At 43.5% G+C, this 17,333-nt stretch overlaps 1 protein-coding gene across 1 annotated transcript in view; it reads left to right on the forward strand.

Moving 5' to 3' along the window:
* The window catches only part of LOC126291478 (protein PRRC2A-like), a 209,031-nt gene that overhangs the window by 13,686 nt on the left and 178,012 nt on the right, over window positions 1-17,333 (forward strand). The window contains exon 3 of the mRNA XM_049984988.1: window positions 15,015-15,329. Coding sequence (XP_049840945.1) covers window positions 15,015-15,329 — 315 coding nt within the window. The remainder of the gene's footprint in view (window positions 1-15,014; window positions 15,330-17,333) is intronic.

Below are 17,333 nucleotides of genomic sequence, written 5' to 3' on the forward strand. Positions count from 1 at the left end.
TAACTAACGAATGGAAAAACTGATAGAAGCCGACCTCGGGGTAGATCAGTTAGGATTGCGTAGAAATTTTGGAACACGTGAGGCAATACTGACCTTACGCCTTATCTTAGAAGGAAGATTAAGGAAAAGCAAACCTACATTTCTAGCATTTGTAGACTTAGAGAAAGCTTTTGACAATGTTAACTGGAATACTCTCTTTCAAATTCTAAAGATGGTAGGGGTAAAATAAAGGGAGCGAAAGGCTATTTACAATTTGTACAGAAACTAGATGGCAGTTATAAGAGTCGAGGGACATCAAAGGGAACCAGTGGTTGGGAAGGGAGTGAGACAGGGTTGTAGCCTCTCCCTGATGTTATTCAATCTGTATATTGAGCAAGCAGTGAAGGAAACAAACGAAAAATTCGGAGTAGATATTAAAATCCATGGAGAAGAAATAAAAACTTTGAGGTTCGCCGATGACATAGTAATTCTGTCAGAGACAGCAAAGGACTTGGAAGAGCAGGTGAACGGATTGGACAGTGTCTTGAAAGGACGGTATAAGATGAACATCAACAAAAACAAAACGAGGATAATGGAACGTAGTCGAATTAAGTCGGATGATGCTGAGGGAATTAGATTACGAAATGAGACACTTAAAGTAGTAAAGAAGTTCTGCTATTTGGGGAGCAATATAACTGATGATGGTCGAAGTAAAGAGGATATAAAATGTAGACTGGCAATCGCAAGGAAAGCATTTCTGAAGAAGAGAAATTTGTTAACATCAAGTATAGGTTTAAGTGTCAAGAAGTCGTTTCTAAAGGTATTTGTATGGAGTGTAGCCATGTATGGAAGTGAAATATGGAAGATAAATAGTTTGGACAAGAAGAGAATAGATGCTTTCGAAATGTGGTGCTACAGAAGAATGCTGAAGATTAGATGGGTAGATCACATAACTAATGAGGAGGTATTGAATAGAATTGGGGAGAAGAGGAGCTTGTGGCACGACTTAATAAGAAGAAGGGACCGGTTGGTAGGACATGTTCTGAGACATCGTGGGATCACCAATTTAGCATTGGAGGGCAGCGTGGTGGGTAAAAATCGTAGAGGGAGACCAAGAGATGAATGCACTAAGCAGATTCAGAAGGATGTAGGTTGCAGTAGGTACTGGGAGATGATGAAGCTTGCACAGGATAGAGTAGCATGGAGAGCTGCAGCAAACCAGTCTCAGGTCTGAAGACCATAACAACGACAACAAAACCTCAAGCATCCACTTCTGGTCAAATAAATGCCTCAGAGTATTAGCACTTCATTATAATTTCCACGTTGCAATAAAACTGAAATTTAATCAATCAAAACAGTGTTGAGGTTATAGCGAGTGTCATACGCACTCAGCATGTAAATGTTAGTCAGTTAATTAACGGAATGTATAGCACTCTCGTTAATTAATGACAAGCGTTTTATTAAGCGTCATGAACTCCTCTCTGAGCTGACATATTGGGTGCTACATAAAGGTGACTACAAATATTCGTGCCGTAAACCAGTGACACGATCATTTACTTTCCTTTCCCAACTGATCACTCATTGATGTTTTGCCAAACTTAACCTTCATCACTTAGGCATCACAGAGGAAAACAAATGTTACCTCCAAAATAGTACAGACAGAAAGCAAATAATACAATTTAAAGAAACCTTAAAAGTCAGTAAAAACGTACTTGTTTTTTTAAGTTAACTGTGATTAGAGCATCAGGTACCGCCTCTTACAATTTATTGTTGAGCGCCAAGTACAGCATCATGCAGTGTTTCCATACAAGAAAAACACAAGATGAGAAAAACATGTTCTTAACCTATATCATATCAGTACTTTCGTACCCATCGTACAAATTTAAGCTCCTATGTTAGAAATAAGTAATGCTGGCAACTTCCGTTCTATGAAGGGGTCACTAATAGTTTTAGTTCAGACTTAGTAGTTGCTAAGTGGAATGCTGCTTGCCACGAATATTGACTGGAAAACAAATAATGGTATGAATAAATTGTTCTACTGTTTAATTATTTAGTTTGTGCTTGGGGAAACTGTGCCAACTATTCATCGTACGGGACAGTGGAAAAAATTGTTTAAGGGTCAAGTATTCAACTACGACCAAATACACGCGTCTCCTGTTTAAAATGAATGTATTACTCTTGGAAACATTTCTAAGTTTAGTGAGTGGCTCGTGTACAAATTAACAAGGCCTAGATGCAACCTAACTAATCTCGGCACCTTATTGTAGCTGTGATTTGTAATTGGTAATCTACAGCTGCAGTTTCATAAATCGCCAATCCACTTTCAGCTAACTGCATTAAGTATTGGAGAATAACAGTCCTGCTATATCTTCCATCAGTTTACTCTCCAGAGCAGCTCCTTCCATAAATCTGCAGCCACCAAAACTATCAAAACAAACAACACCAAAGCATCACAATATCCACGATCAACTTAACTTCCACCTTGTTTCCACAGGCGTGCCACACAGTTAACAGTCAAAGAGCTTAATATTTTCTCTGCCGACCACTCTTAAAAGTGTAAAAATGTAAAAGTACCCACAAGAAGCTTGCACATAAACTTTACATTATACTGTATCATTACAGTGAAAGTAATTTAAATCATACACAAAACAAAAGCAAAACTTTACAATTAAAATTCTTATTAATTACATTGCTGCCTATAGTTGTAATAACAAGAAACACACAAGATGAGAAAAGTTGTAATAAGAAGTAGCAGATAGCAGCACCTACCAGACAGTTTTATCTTATGGAGCTCCACGATATGAAATAGTTCCTGCAGCCGTTGCAATTATACTGACAACATATGGTACTTGCCTTCAGTTACAGCTAGATTACTAATGAGTCCATGAAACATGCAAGTCCGAAAACAGCATTACTCATGCATGGCGATATTGTTAGAAGGTCAGGTAATCGTATGGACTATTGGAAAATTGTAACAAATTAAGGTATTTATATATAAAGAGTATTCTCCTGTGCACTTAATGCCAATGTTTTTTTTTTCCCACTCATCAGTGTTGTGACTAGTTACATGCGGTCCGACACGAATTCCTCTCCTGTGCCAACTCTCCATCTCAGAGTAGCACTTGCAACCTACGTCCTCAATTATTTGCTGCATATATTCCAATCTCTGTCTTCCTCTACACTTTTTCCCCTCTACAGCTCCCTTTAGCAACATGGAAGTTACTCTCTGATGCTTAACAGATGACCTATCATACTGTCCCTTCTTCTTCTCAGTGTTTTCCATATATTTCTTTCTTCTCCCATTCTGCGCAGAACCTCTTCATTCGTTACCTGATCGTCCACCTAATTTTCAACATTCTTCTGTAGCACCACACCTCAAATGCTTTTAACACAGTCCATGTTTCACTACCATACCGTGCTGTGCGCCAAACGTAGATTCTCAGAAACTTCTTCCTCAAAGTAAGGCTTATGTTTGACACTTGTCCAGGAATGCCCGTTTTGCCAGTGATAGTCTGCTTTTGATGTTGTCCTTACCCCGTCCGTCGTTGGTTATTTGACGCTTAGTAGCAGACTTCCTTAAATTCATGTACTTCCTGATCATCAATGCTGACGTTAAGTTTCTCGCCGTTATCATTTCTGCTACTTCTCATTACTTTCACCTTTCTTCGATTTACTCTGAGTCCAGCTCCTGTGATTCTTCTTCACTTTCACTTAGGATAGCACCGTCATCAGCGAATGTTACCATTGATATCCTTTCAATTTCGATATTAATTCCTTTCGTGAAACTTACTTTATTTCCATCATTGCATCTTTGAGGTATAGATTAAACAGTAGGGGCAAAAGACTATATCCCTGTCTTAAAAACTTTTTTTTTTAATCTGAGCACTTCTTTCTTGGTCTTCCACTCTTACTATTCCCTCTTGGTCCTTGTATATGTTGTTTATTACTCGTCTCTCGCTATAGCTTACCCCTGTTTTCCTCAGAATTTCAAACATTTTGCCGCATTTTACATTGTCGAACGCTTTTTCCAGGTCGACAAATCCTATGGACGTGTCTTGATTTTACTTTAGTTTTTGTTTCGTTATCAACCACAACGTCAGAACTGCCTCTCTGGTGCCTCTACCTTTCTTAAAGCCAATGTGATCGACACCTAGCACATCCTCAATTTTCTTTTCCGTTCTTCTGTATGTTATTCTTGTAAGCAACTTGGATGCATGAGCTGTTAAACTGATTTGAGCTGTTAAACTGATTTGTGGAAACTCTCGCACTTGTCGGCTGTTGCAGTCTTCGGAATTGATTGGATGATACTTTTCTGAAAGTCAAATGCTTTATCGCCAAAATCATACATTCTACATACCAACTTGAATAGTCCTTTGTTGCCACTTCGCCCAATGATTTTATAAATTCTGGTGAAATGTTATTTATATCTTCTGCCTTATTTGATCTTAAGACTTCCAAAGCTCTTTTAAATTCTGATTCTAGTATTGGGTCCCGTCTTTCTTTTATATTGACCCCAATTTCTTCTTTCTCTTCACCAGGTAAGTCTGCCCCTCGTAGAGACCTTCAGTGTACTCTTTCCACCTATTTGCTCTCTCCTCTGCATTTAACAGTAGAATTCCAGTTGCACTCTTAATATTACAACCCTTGCTTTTAGTATCACCAAATGCTGAGCCACTCCTTCCGACAATCATTTCTTTTTCGATTTCTTCACATTTTTCATGCCACCATTTCGTCTTAGCTTCTCTGCACTTCCTATTTATTACATTCTTCAGCTACTTGTATTTCTGTATAAATGAATCTCTCTGAACATTTTTCTACTTCCTTCTTTCATCGATTATCTGAAGTATTTCTTCTGTTAACCATGGTTTCTTCGCGGTTTCCTTCTTTGCAAACAATGTTTTTCTTTCCAGTTTTTGTGATTGTCCCTTTTAGGGATGTCCATTCCACTTCAACTAAACTGCTTACTGAGCTACTCCTTATTGCAGTATCTACAGCTTTAGAGAACTTCAAGTGTTCTCTTCGTTCCTTAGTCCTTCCATATCCCGTTTTGCGTATTGATTGTTTCTGACTAATCTCTTAAACTTAGGCCTGTTCTTCGTCACTACTAAATTATGTTCTGATTTCGGAATGTCTGTCTCACGATGATTTAATCTGAAATCTTCCCGTGTCTTTCGGTCTTTTCCAAGTGATTCTTGAACAGAGTATTCACCATTACGAGCTGAAATTTATAGCAGAACTCAATTTTTTTCCTCTCACATGCCTAGTACCAAGGCCATATTCTCCCGTAGCCCTTTCCCCTACTGCTTCCCCTACAACCGCAATCCATTCCCCCATTAGTATTGGATTTTCATCTCCCTTTACAAACTGAATTAGCCTTTCAATGTCGTCATATACTTGCTCTGTCTCTTCATCTTCAGCTTGTGATGTCGGCATGTATACCTGAAGAATCGTTATCGCTGTTGGTTTGCTGTCGAGTCTGATGAGAACAATCCTGTCACTGAACTGTTCACAGTAACACACTCTCTGCCCTATCTTCCTATTCATGACGAATCCTTCTGACGTTATGCTATTCGCTGCTGCAGTTGATATTACCCTGGACTCATCTGAGCAGAAATCCTTGTCTCCTTTCCATTTCACTTCACTGACCGCTACTATACCTAAAGTGACCGTTTGCATTTCCCTTTTCAGATTTTCCAGCTTTCCTACCACTACAGACCTATATCATTGACGTCGGTTTGCAGTAGGGTTTTGGAGCATATACTGTATTCAAACATTATGAATCACCTCGAAGGGAACGATCTATTGACACGTAATCAGCATGGCTTCAGAAAACATCGCTCTTGTGCAACGCAGCTAGCTCTTTATTCGCACGAAGTAATGGCCGCTATCGACAGGGGATCTCAAGTTGATTCCGTATTTCTAGATTTCCGGAAAGCTTTTGACACCGTTCCTCACAAGCGACTTCTAATCAAGCTGCGGAGCTATGGGGTATCGTCTCAGTTGTGCGACTGGATTCGTGATTTCCTGTCAGGAAGGTCGCAGTTCGTAGTAATAGACGGCAAATCATCGAGTAAAACTGAAGTGATATCAGGTGTTCCCCAGGGAAGCGTCCTGGGACCTCTACTGTTCCTGATCTATATAAATGACCTGGGTGAAAATCTGAGCAGTTCTCTTAGACTGTTAGCAGATGATGCTGTAATTTACCGTCTAGTAAGGTCATCCGAAGACCAGTATCAGCTGCAAAGCGATTTAGAAAAGATTGCTGCATGGTGTGTCAGGTGGCAGTTGACGCTAAATAACGAAAAGTGTGAGATGATCCACATGAGTTCCAAAAGAACTCCGTTGGAATTCGATTACTCGATAAATAGTACAATTCTCAAGGCTGTCAATTCAACTAGGTACTTGGGTGTTAAAATTACGAACAACTTCAGTTGGAAGGACCACATAGATAATATTCTCGGGAAGGCGAGCCAAAGGTTGCGTTTCATTGGCAGGACACTTAGAAGATGCAACAAGTCCACTAAAGAGACAGCTTACACTACACTCGTTCGTCCTCTGTTAGAATATTGCTGCGCGGTGTGGGATCCTTACCAGGCGGGATTGACGGAGGACATCGAAAGGATGCAAAAAAGGGCAGCTCGTTTTGTATTATCGCGTTATAGGGGAGAGAGTGTGGCAGATATGATACACGAGTTGGGATGGAAGTCATTACAGCATAGACGTTTTTCGTCGCGGCGAGACCTTTTTACGAAATTTCAGTCACCAACTTTCTCTTCCGAATGCGAAAATATTTTGTTGAGCCCAACCTACATAGGTAGGAATGATCATCAAAATAAAATAAGAGAAATCAGAGCTCGAACAGAAAGGTTTAGGTGTTCGTTTTTCCCGCTCGCTGTTCGGGAGTGGAATAGTAGAGAAATAGTATGATTGTGGTTCGATGAACCCTCTGCCAAGCACTTAAATGTGAATTGCAGAGTAGTCATGTAGATGTAGATGTTCAAGGTTCTGACATTCCACGCCGCGACTCGTAGAATGTTACCCTTTCGTTGGTTATTCAATCTTTTTCTCATGGTCACCTTCCCCTTCGCAGTCCCCTCCCTGAGATCCGAATGGGGGACTAGTCAGGAATCTTTTGCCGTTGGAGAGATCATACTGACACTTTTTCAGTTGCATGTCTTGTGGATATATGTTATGTGTCTTTAATGCAGTAGTTTCCATTGCCGTCTGCATCCTCTTCCTGTTGACCATTGCTGATTAGGGGCAGTTTCCCGTCCCCAATGACAAGAGAATGCCCTGAACCTCTGGCCGCTCTTCCGCCCTCTTTGACAGTGTCGTTGGCAGGAAGATGGTGACCTGTAATGCCGTAAGTCTTCGGCCGCCGATGCTGATAAGTTTTAGTCAAACTCTAAGTGGTGACGGGGTTCGAACTCAGAACCGATGACGTTTTGATTACTGTTCAAATACGCTACCGGTAGACCACTGGTTCATTGTTCGTATTGCACTAAATGAATATTTCATTCTCTGTCTCTGCGTGTCACTATCCCAAGAGCTTTTACCTGAATTCACCCATTCGGGCTATACATATTTCTATACTTGACAAAACTAAATATTTCCCACCTTTCACATTACAAAATATTTATAGAACTTCTGAGCAGTGTTCGTAACTTATTTTCCTATTTTGGTAAGACCCTTTATAATATCAAACTTTATCACTTAAGTGCAGAATTGTTCGGATGTTTCGATCCACAATAGAAGAATGTCCTAACCGTCACACGAAATGAATCATTGCCTGCCTTCCTCACAACTTCTGGGCGTTTGTGTTTCCAATAAGATTCCGAAACAGCATTTCCCCCTGTAAGAGTCGACGAGAGCTGTGGTTCGTAGGACTTCCCGCGATAAATCAAGGTAAACGTATGAAAATTGATCGCCGGCTGTGAGGGAGAAAATTTTATCCTACATTTCTGAAGGAAAGGTGACTGAAATTGAATTTTGAACTTTGAGTTAATCTGAAATATTTTGTTTAAAGACTTTACTTTTAACAGAAATAAAAAGTTTGCAGATACATTAAACGTAGAGTACGTAACTCTACGTTTAATGTATCTGCGAACTCAAACACAAGATGGATAAGCTGACTATAATATAAGTGTAGCACACTCGTTATATATGCAAAACTCTATTCGGAAATGTGAGCTAAAAAGTTGTCTTGTTAATAACTACTTTAGAAAATTTGGCCAAGAAAACTGAAAAATGTTCTCAGAAAATTTAAACAAGAAAAGCGGCCACACCATTTATAAACAATTCTTTAGCTTTGAGGGATCGTTTCAGCATCGTATTCTTACGATGTTTAGGATGACAAGTTTTTGTTGTAATATGAACTTGTGAAAAACATTTGTACCCTCAAACGTGTCTCTTAAATTTGCCTGAATAGAGGAACCGGGAAACTTAAGGTAAAAACAGTTTAATGACAATTACTTGAAGTATTCTGTTTTCTAAGACTGCAGCACACATTTTGCAATACTGCATGAGCTCTCACAATTCTGAAAATGGTTGAGCAACGTAAGAGGTGCCTTTCCTTGAGTGTGCAGATGCTGAGACGCCACTGTTGAGGTGAAGTTTCGGATGGGTGACCATTATTGTGCTCTTGGTAGCTGCATTCAACGTCAGATCGTGCACTCCTCAGCATAAATAACAGGGTCGGCGTTTCCCCACCATCTGCTTCTGCCTCTTCCGATATTCGAGATGGTCGCACTAACTCTGAATTCTCGACATTACTAACGTGAGGACGGAATTGGAGAGGCTTCCGAACCCTCAGACTACCTCTCCGTACCTGTCTTTTTCACCCCACCGCACACAGTTCGGCGTCACAATGTTATGCTGTCCCAGAAAAGGAACACCTAAAGTGGATCCCCTCCATAACTGCACCTGCATTGCTGATCGAAACCTAGTCAACATGAGATACCGTCAGTCAGTTTGTTTTACAGAATAATAATTAATTTTCAACTTAAGAATGTTAACATTTGTTGCAGTACCTATCTTCATTCAGATATGTTGCATGACGTCGCTTTCTAGGTGCCATATCTTCCCCCAAGACGATCGTACCGTTGGTATAAGAAATTTCTCGTACAAAATTGTTATAAATTATGAAAAGTTGTGAAACTATATTTAGTTTGCGTTACAACGTCGCTGTATATATGTTAGAGAACAAGTAAATAATTTTCATAAATGAACTTAACTTTGTATCTAGCTGCAATTGTCCAAATAATTACAATAACTTCTCGTGTGTGTGTGTGTGTGTGTGTGTGTGTGTGTGTGTGTGTGTGTGTGTGTGTATGTGTGTGTGTTTGTGTGTGTGTGTTTATGTGTCATGAACAAAGAGGCTAAAAGCTAGTCGCTCTACAAATAACCAAAAAACTGAGTAAATGGAAGCGTATGTCAGAGGGTATGGCATATTCGTGTAGAATTTACATGTACCATAAATGGCACTGAAAACCAGTTAACCTTCAGTTTATAAGCGTCCCTTTTGTATGATGCGAATTCACAGCTCACGACATTAAGGGATGAGGGAGAGCTCATTATCAGAGAACCACTTAATAACTGCTTGAAAAACATCATTAAAAATGTCTCCTTTTGCTTTCTCTAACGGGATTTGTTGTAACATTAGTATCGCCCGCAAAATGTACCAATTCTGCTTAAGTGAAAGGTCATTCACATATACAGGGTGATTTTTTTCCACTATGTACAAACTATAGGGATTGATCGACGAGAGGATACGGAAGAAATAAGGGCTAATGAACTTAAGTCTACAAATGCATGGTTTCGATGCTAGAGACCATTCATTCAGTCATACATTGTTATAGAGACTGCCGCCTAACTCGCGCCGTACCATGCAGCCACAGTTACAGAATGCCTCGAAAATGGTTTCCACATGCCTCAATGCATGTGTGTACGCGCCGCAGCATGTTCTGTCTCACTCGTTCACATCGGCCAGGCTGCATCCGAATAGCGTTAAAGGCAGCATTAATACGCTGCTCCAGTGTCTCTACGTCTGCAAGGGGCTCTGCATACACGATACTTTTGAAACCTCCTCATAAGCAGGTGTCGCACGGGTTGAGATCGGGTGTAAGAGCAGGCCATGCAACTGGACCCCCTCGTACGATCAATCGACCAGGGATGACACGACTGAGTTGTGTCCGGACGTTAACGGCGAAGTGGGCTGAGAACTATCATGTGGCAGCCACATAACGCTTCGAATCGCCAGTGGCACTTCTTCCAGCAGCGGAGGCAACGTCACCCGCAAGAAACGCTGATAGTTCCGGCCTGTTAGGCGCCGTAGAAGGGAGACTGGTCACAAAATAGGATCGCCTATTATACCATTCCACACATTCCGACTGGCAAGAAACGCTGATAGTTCCGGCCTGTTAGGCGCCGTAGACGGGAGACTGGTCACAAAATAGGATCGCCTATTATACCATTCCACACATTGCGGCTGCACCGATGCTGATGATTCGCTATCACCATACCATCCTGATTCTGCATAGTATCCCACAGACGACTGCTATGAAAGCTGAAGATACCACTCCGCGTAAAGGTGACCTCATCTGTGAACAGGATGGATGCCTGGTGAAGAAACCGGTGACAAAACCGCTCTCGACGGGGAAATTCTGTCGCTAGTAATCCCTGCACACGCGCTAAGTGATACGGACAGTAACAGCTGTCGTGAAGAATGTTCCGGACGATCGTCTGGCTTACCCTACACTGGCGGGCCCACTTCCTCGTACTGACACGGCGGTCGCCTTCCACAGCGTTAATCACATTTTCATGCAAGTATGGTTTCCGAACATTCCGACTAGATCCTTCATGATTTCCTGCTTTCTAAAACGACCCTGTCTCAGACAAACTGTTGCAAACACTGAAGGCTGTGCTTGTTGTCGGTGGAAATAGGTCTCCTGATAGAACCTTGCTGCCCGCCCACGGTCGCAATTTGCCTTTCCGTAAGTAAACAGACCATGTCGGCAAACTCTCGATTAAAATACGAAACCATTGTGTACAACGCTGTACACACCCACTAGAAAATGAGTTAGCGAGAGAAGTGAATCGGACACTACATTACGAAGTACGTTGACAGGAGAGGGCACTAGGGCATGACGTACGAGGAACAGTAGCACCATCTAGGAGACCATGCATATCGTAACTGTGGCGGCGTGGTACAGCGCTTATTAGACCACAATCTCTGTAACAAAGTATGAATGAATAAATGGTCTCTAGCATGAAAACCATGCGTTTCTTTACATAAGCTCATTAGACCTTTTTTGTTCCGTATCCTCTCACCGATCAATCCCTAGAGTTTGTAAACGGTGGAAAAAAATCACCCTGTATAAGGAATATGAGTGGACCCAAGAGTGAACCCTGTGGGACTCGCTTTGTGATTTCGTATCAGTCACTAAAACTTTTTACCTTGCGACCACTGCCTGAATTGTGAAATGTTTTTATTCAGTTTGTTAAGTACGATTGAAATCAGCTGTGTTGAAAGCCATCAGTTCCATGAAATAAATGATAACTAATTGAAACCTTAGCCGCCGACAGGTGTTGTTGATATACCTCGATGTGGACAGCTGAAAATGTGTGCCCCGACCGGGACTCGAACCCTGGATGTCCTGCTTATATGGCAGACGCTCTATGCATTGAGCCAGCGAGGACACAGATTAATACCGCGAATGCAGGGACTTATCCCTTGCACGCCTCCGTTGAGACCCACATTCCCAACTGTCCACAATCTACATACGTAATGTACTTAACAGATATTTGCCCATTCACTCATTACTCGCGCACACTAAGGTGACGATTTCCGTAATAGTTCGGGCAATCTGTGCGCATTCGCACAGAGGAAGGTCAATGGCTGGGTAGCCTTTAACTATACATAGAAGATAGTAACTGTTCTCGAAAGAGCAGATACCATTGATCATCGTGCAGCTTCTCTAGAATAAATGATAATTAATTGAAACCCTTAGCTGCCGACAGGTGTTGCTGATGTACCTCGATGGGGATTCCTGAAAATGTGTGCCCTGACTGGGACTCCGGGATCTCCTGCTTACATGGCAGACACACTATCCATCCGAGGACACGGGAAACGTGCAAGGGGTAAGTTCCTGCAGTCGCGTTATTCTTCTGTGTCCTCAGTGGCTCAGGTGGACAGAGCGTCTGCCATGAAAGCAATAGATCCCGGGTTCGAGTCCCGGTGGGGCACACATTTTCAGCTGTCCCATCGAGGTATATCAACACCTGTCGGCACCTCAGGGTTTCAATAAATTATCATTTATTCTAGAGAAGCTGCATCGTCATCAATCGTATCTGCTCTTTCGAGAACAGTTACTATCTTCATATACACGGGTGGTCAAAAAGTCAGTATAAATTTGAAAACTGAATAAATCACGGAATAATGTAGATAGAGAGGTACAAATTAACACACATGCATGGAATGACATGGGGTTCTATTAGAACCAAAAAAATACAAAAGTTCAAGAAATGTCCGACAGATAGCGCTTCATATGATCAGAATAACAATAAGTAGCATAACAAAGTAAGACAATGCAAAGATGATGTTCTTTACAGGAAATGCCCAATATGTCCACCATCATTCATCAACAATAGCTGTAGTCGAGCAATAATGTTGTGAACAGCACTGTAAAACATGTCCGGAGTTATGATGAGGCATTGGCGTCGGATGTTGTCTTTCAGCATCCCTAGAGATGTCGGTCGATCACGATACACTTGCGACTTCAGGTAATCCCAAAGCTAATAATCGCACGGACTGAGGTCTGGGCACCTGGGAGGCCAAGCATGACGAAAGTGGCGGCTGAGCACACGATCATCACCAAACGACGCTCGCAAGAGATCTTTCATGCGTCTAGCAATATGGGGTGGAGTACCATCCTGCATAAACATCGTACGTTCCAGCAGGTGTTTATCAGTCAGGCTGGGGATGATGCGATTCTGTAACATGTCGGCGTACCTCTGACCCGTCACGGTAGCAGTTACGGTACAAAACCAGAATCACGCATTTCCTCGAAGAAAAAAGGCCCGATAACGGTAGATGTGGTAAATCCAACCCATACCGTGACTTTCTCGTCATGCAACGGAGTTTCCACGACAGTTCTAGGATTTTCGATAGCCCAAATTCTGCAGTTGTGGGCGCTGACAGACCCTCGGAGCGTGAAATGAGCTTCGTCGGTCCACAACACGTTACTCAACCAATCGTCATCTTCCGCCATCTTTTGAAACGCCCACACCGCAAATGCCCTCTGCTTCACTAAATCGCCAGGTAACAGTTCATGATGCCGACGGACAGCATCGGAGGGTACGCCTAAGTGCCAACCAAGCAGTAGTGTATGGAATGCCGGTGCGACGTGCGACTGCACGAGCGCTGACTTTCCTGTGCAAGGACGAACCCGCTACAGTTTCCATTTCTTCTTGAACTGTCTCAGCAGCACTACGCCTTGTGCTCGGTCGGCCACTACGGGGTGTATCGTCTCAACAACCTGTGGCTTCGAACTTCAAAATCATTCTCGCCATAGCTGCATTTGTGAAAGGACCTTTACCCGTTCGAATCCCCTTCCTATGGCGATAGAATCGTGACACTGAACTAGCATATTCCCCATTCTCATAATACAGCTTCACTAAAAACGCCTTTTGAGGTAACTTCAACATGCTGCGACTGCTGGCGCATCTGATTCTCTCCCTCTTTTTTTTCTTTATTGTTATTTTCATACCTGTGCAATCAGGTAGGCTGTCAGCGGCATGCTACGCCGCTCTTCAGCCATAGAGTTGACAATGAAGGCTGTCAGCGGCATGCTACGCCGCTCTTCAGCCATAGAGTTGACAATGACATAGCACAGCATGGAGAACCAGAATAAACATAGTGACAGGCAAAAAATAGTGGACACAGAAATACAAAAAAAAAAAAAAAACACGGAGCCGTTAACACTCGACTATAACGACACTGAAAACATGTTGACACGGCGTACGGAACACTGATGAATCCGAACGTATGAGCGTGACGGTGGACACTAAAAACACAAAACGACGGCACACACACACACGCGAAACTGATGGCGATGATCTCCAGCGCACGAATGTCCACAGAGTGTGTACGAGTCTGGGGACCTGCCAAGAGGGGAAAAAGGGGAAGTGGGAGGGAGAGGGGTGAGCAAGGATGCCAATGGCGGAGGAGACGAAAGTAGGAGATCGAGGAAGGGCTGGAGGGGAAGCCCGGGGGAGGAGTGGGAAGAAAGGGAGGAGGGAGGGAAGGGGGAGAGAAGGGAAGGGAGGGTGCCCAAAGGAACAAACACAGGAAGAGGGAGTGAGGATCAAAGTTGGTAGGAGGGGTAGATGGAGGGGAGGAGGGCATCATCAGGCAGGGGGAGCCAGCAAAAGCCAGCTTGGGAGAGGGTAAGGAGGGTGGAGAGATGGAGACCGGGTGGGATGTGGGAATACAGGCGCGGCAGCGGGCGGGGGTGGGAGAGGATGGGGGAGACAAGTGGGTGACGAGGATCGAGTTTACGGGAGGTGTACAGGATCCGTATCCTTTCAAGGAAAAGGAGGAGCTGGGGGAACAGAATGAAGTCGTACAGGTTCCGTGAGGGGGAGGGGAGACGGATGCGATAGGCGAGGTGGAGAGCATGGCGTTCAAGGATCTGAAGGGATTTGTAAAAGGTGGGGGGGGGGGGGGGGATTCTCTCTCTCTCTCTTATTACAGCTTCTTTTATATACGATTGTCATGCGCAGTCACTGACGTTTTGCTGTCCAGCGCCATCTGTCGGACACTTTGTGAACTTTTTTTTTTTCTAATAAAACCCCACCTCATTCCAAGACTGTGTGTCAATTTGTACCTCTCTATCTACGTTATTCCGTGGTTTATTAAGTTTTCAAATTTATACTGACTTTTTGATCTCCCGGTATATAATTGCACGAAAGTTAAGTTTTTGTAAACGCTGTGGTAGGATGGCGTTTGAAGTGGCTCGCCGCCGCCTCGGTTGCAGGTGAGGTGCCGTGCAAGCTGGGCCTGGGCTTCAAGGAGGACGCGGCGGACCTGCGCTCGAGCACGGAGGAGCTGGACCTGGGCGACGACGACCCGGTGGGCTGCGAGGAGCGGCCGCGCAGCCGGCGCGGCTCTGCGCGCTCCGCCCGCGGCCTCGGCCCCGGCGTCAAGCAGGAGGCGGGCGGGCGGCCGCGCGGCGGCTCGCTCTCCAAGTACGAGCTGGACGCCGCCGCCGCCGCCGCCGCCTCCGCGCACGAGCGCAAGGACTCCCTGTCCATCGTCAGCACCGGCAGGACGTCGCGCCTCTCCTCCGTAGGTGGGTCCCACTCTCTCTGCGCATCCCGGCCTCCGGCCGTCTGCCGCTCGGCCGATCGCGTACTCTCTCGGTCATCGTCAGCCTGCACGCTTTAGTGGGCGTTGTCATTCTACGTGACAACTTGTAGGTCATTAAGCAGCGTCATATTCCTCTCTGATTTCTTCTCACATGATCATCCGGTGTCCCAGGCCAGCCGAATGTTGTATATTCAGCTGACCGGCGACACCCCAGCTGGGCTTCGACCATCCATAGTCCAACAAGAAGCTGAAGAGGAGAGTGAAGAGCTATCGCATGATATTTAGTTTGTGGGGCGCTCAACTACACGGTCATCAGCACCTGTACAAAGTCCAAGCTTTACACATTCCATTATTTTTTACACAGTCCTATCTAGCCACTATCACGGATTATGGTGTCGATGATGATGATCATTATCATCATCATCATGTTCATGGAAAAAGCGATCGGCACGACAAACTACATATTTCCACCTGCAGTCACCATCAACCATTCGACGTCCACTGTTAGGAATAGGCCTCCTCTAGGCTTTAACACACATTACCTGCTTCAGATACATTATGTGATCAGAAGTATCCCACCACCTCTAAGTCGACAAATAATTACCAAATATGCGGCAACCAGTCGCAAAATCATGTTTCATTTACTCACTTTTGCAAATCGATTTCAACTGATTAACAGCCATCATCGGTGCTTTCAACCAATACGTGCCCTGAGTAGTAATACTGTCTTAAGCAGAGCTCACTTTTTTTTACCTCTGCTTAACACAGTATAACTACTAAGGGCACATATTTGTTGAAAGCACCGATGATGACTGTTAATTAGTTGAAATCGATTTGCAAAAGTGAATAAATAAAACATGATTTTGCGACTGGTTGCCGCATATTTGGTAATTTTATGGTTTACGGTCGTTGCATGATTTGGGAACCACATGGAGCCCACCATTCATAAATTTTGGGTTTGTCCACCCTTCGCCTTTATGACGTCTTGAAGTCTATTGAGAAGACATTCGGTGAGGTGTCTGAATCTGTGTAGAGAACTAGTCATTCTTTCTCAAGAGCCGAAAGCACAGAAGGTAGTCATGTTGGACGTGAGGGTTTGGTGCGAATTCTACGACTGTCACGCCCTGTCTTTGATGATACGTTTCAGATAGGATATCAATTGCTACTGTCAGTCACTGCCAGCCTCCAATCGAACACAGTGTCTACTGGACACTTATAATAGGATAACTTGTAAAGTTTCTGAAGGGTACAGAAAAATACACGTCTTCAGGGGGGCAAAACACACAGAAATTAGACGGAAGTTGACTGGTGGCGGGTAGTGTGGGTCTACGAGTCGAGATTTTGCCTGTTATTCGATGTGGGGCGTCGAGTCCACCGACAGCTCAATGAGGCGTTCAGCCTTCTCTGAACAGAATGTGTTGTTGAGTGTAGAAGTGATTCTGTGATATTTTGACCGCCTTTTAGAGACGGTTACATTTACGTTAGAGTGAACACGAGTAGTGACGTTTATTGCAACATGTTCAGTGATCAAATGTACAGTCCCATTAACTTGACCACTGTCTATGTTTGAGGTCAACGTGTAACAATCATCTACAAAGAGAGGTAACTCCACTAACAGTGAAGGATATATAAAGTATGTCAGAAGGACCAGGGGGTTACAATTCGTCAATTTGTGAAACTCTTTCTCTTCTACATCTACATGACTACTCTGCATTTCACATTTAAGTGCTTGGCAGAGGATTCATCGAGCCACAATCATACTATCTCTCTACCATTCCGCTCCCCAACAGCGCGCGGAAAAAACGAAAACCTAAACCTTCTGTTCGAGCTCTGATTTCTCTTATTTTAATTTGATGATCATTCCTACCTATGTAGGTCGGGCTCAACAAAATATTTTCGCATTCGGAAGAGAAAGTTGGTGACTGAAATTTGGTAAATAGATCTCGCCGCAACGAAAAACGTCTTTGCTTTGATGACTTCCCAACTC

This window comes from Schistocerca gregaria, chromosome 9 (assembly GCF_023897955.1).
Source record: "Schistocerca gregaria isolate iqSchGreg1 chromosome 9, iqSchGreg1.2, whole genome shotgun sequence".
In the NCBI taxonomy this organism is placed as follows: domain Eukaryota; kingdom Metazoa; phylum Arthropoda; class Insecta; order Orthoptera; family Acrididae; genus Schistocerca; species Schistocerca gregaria.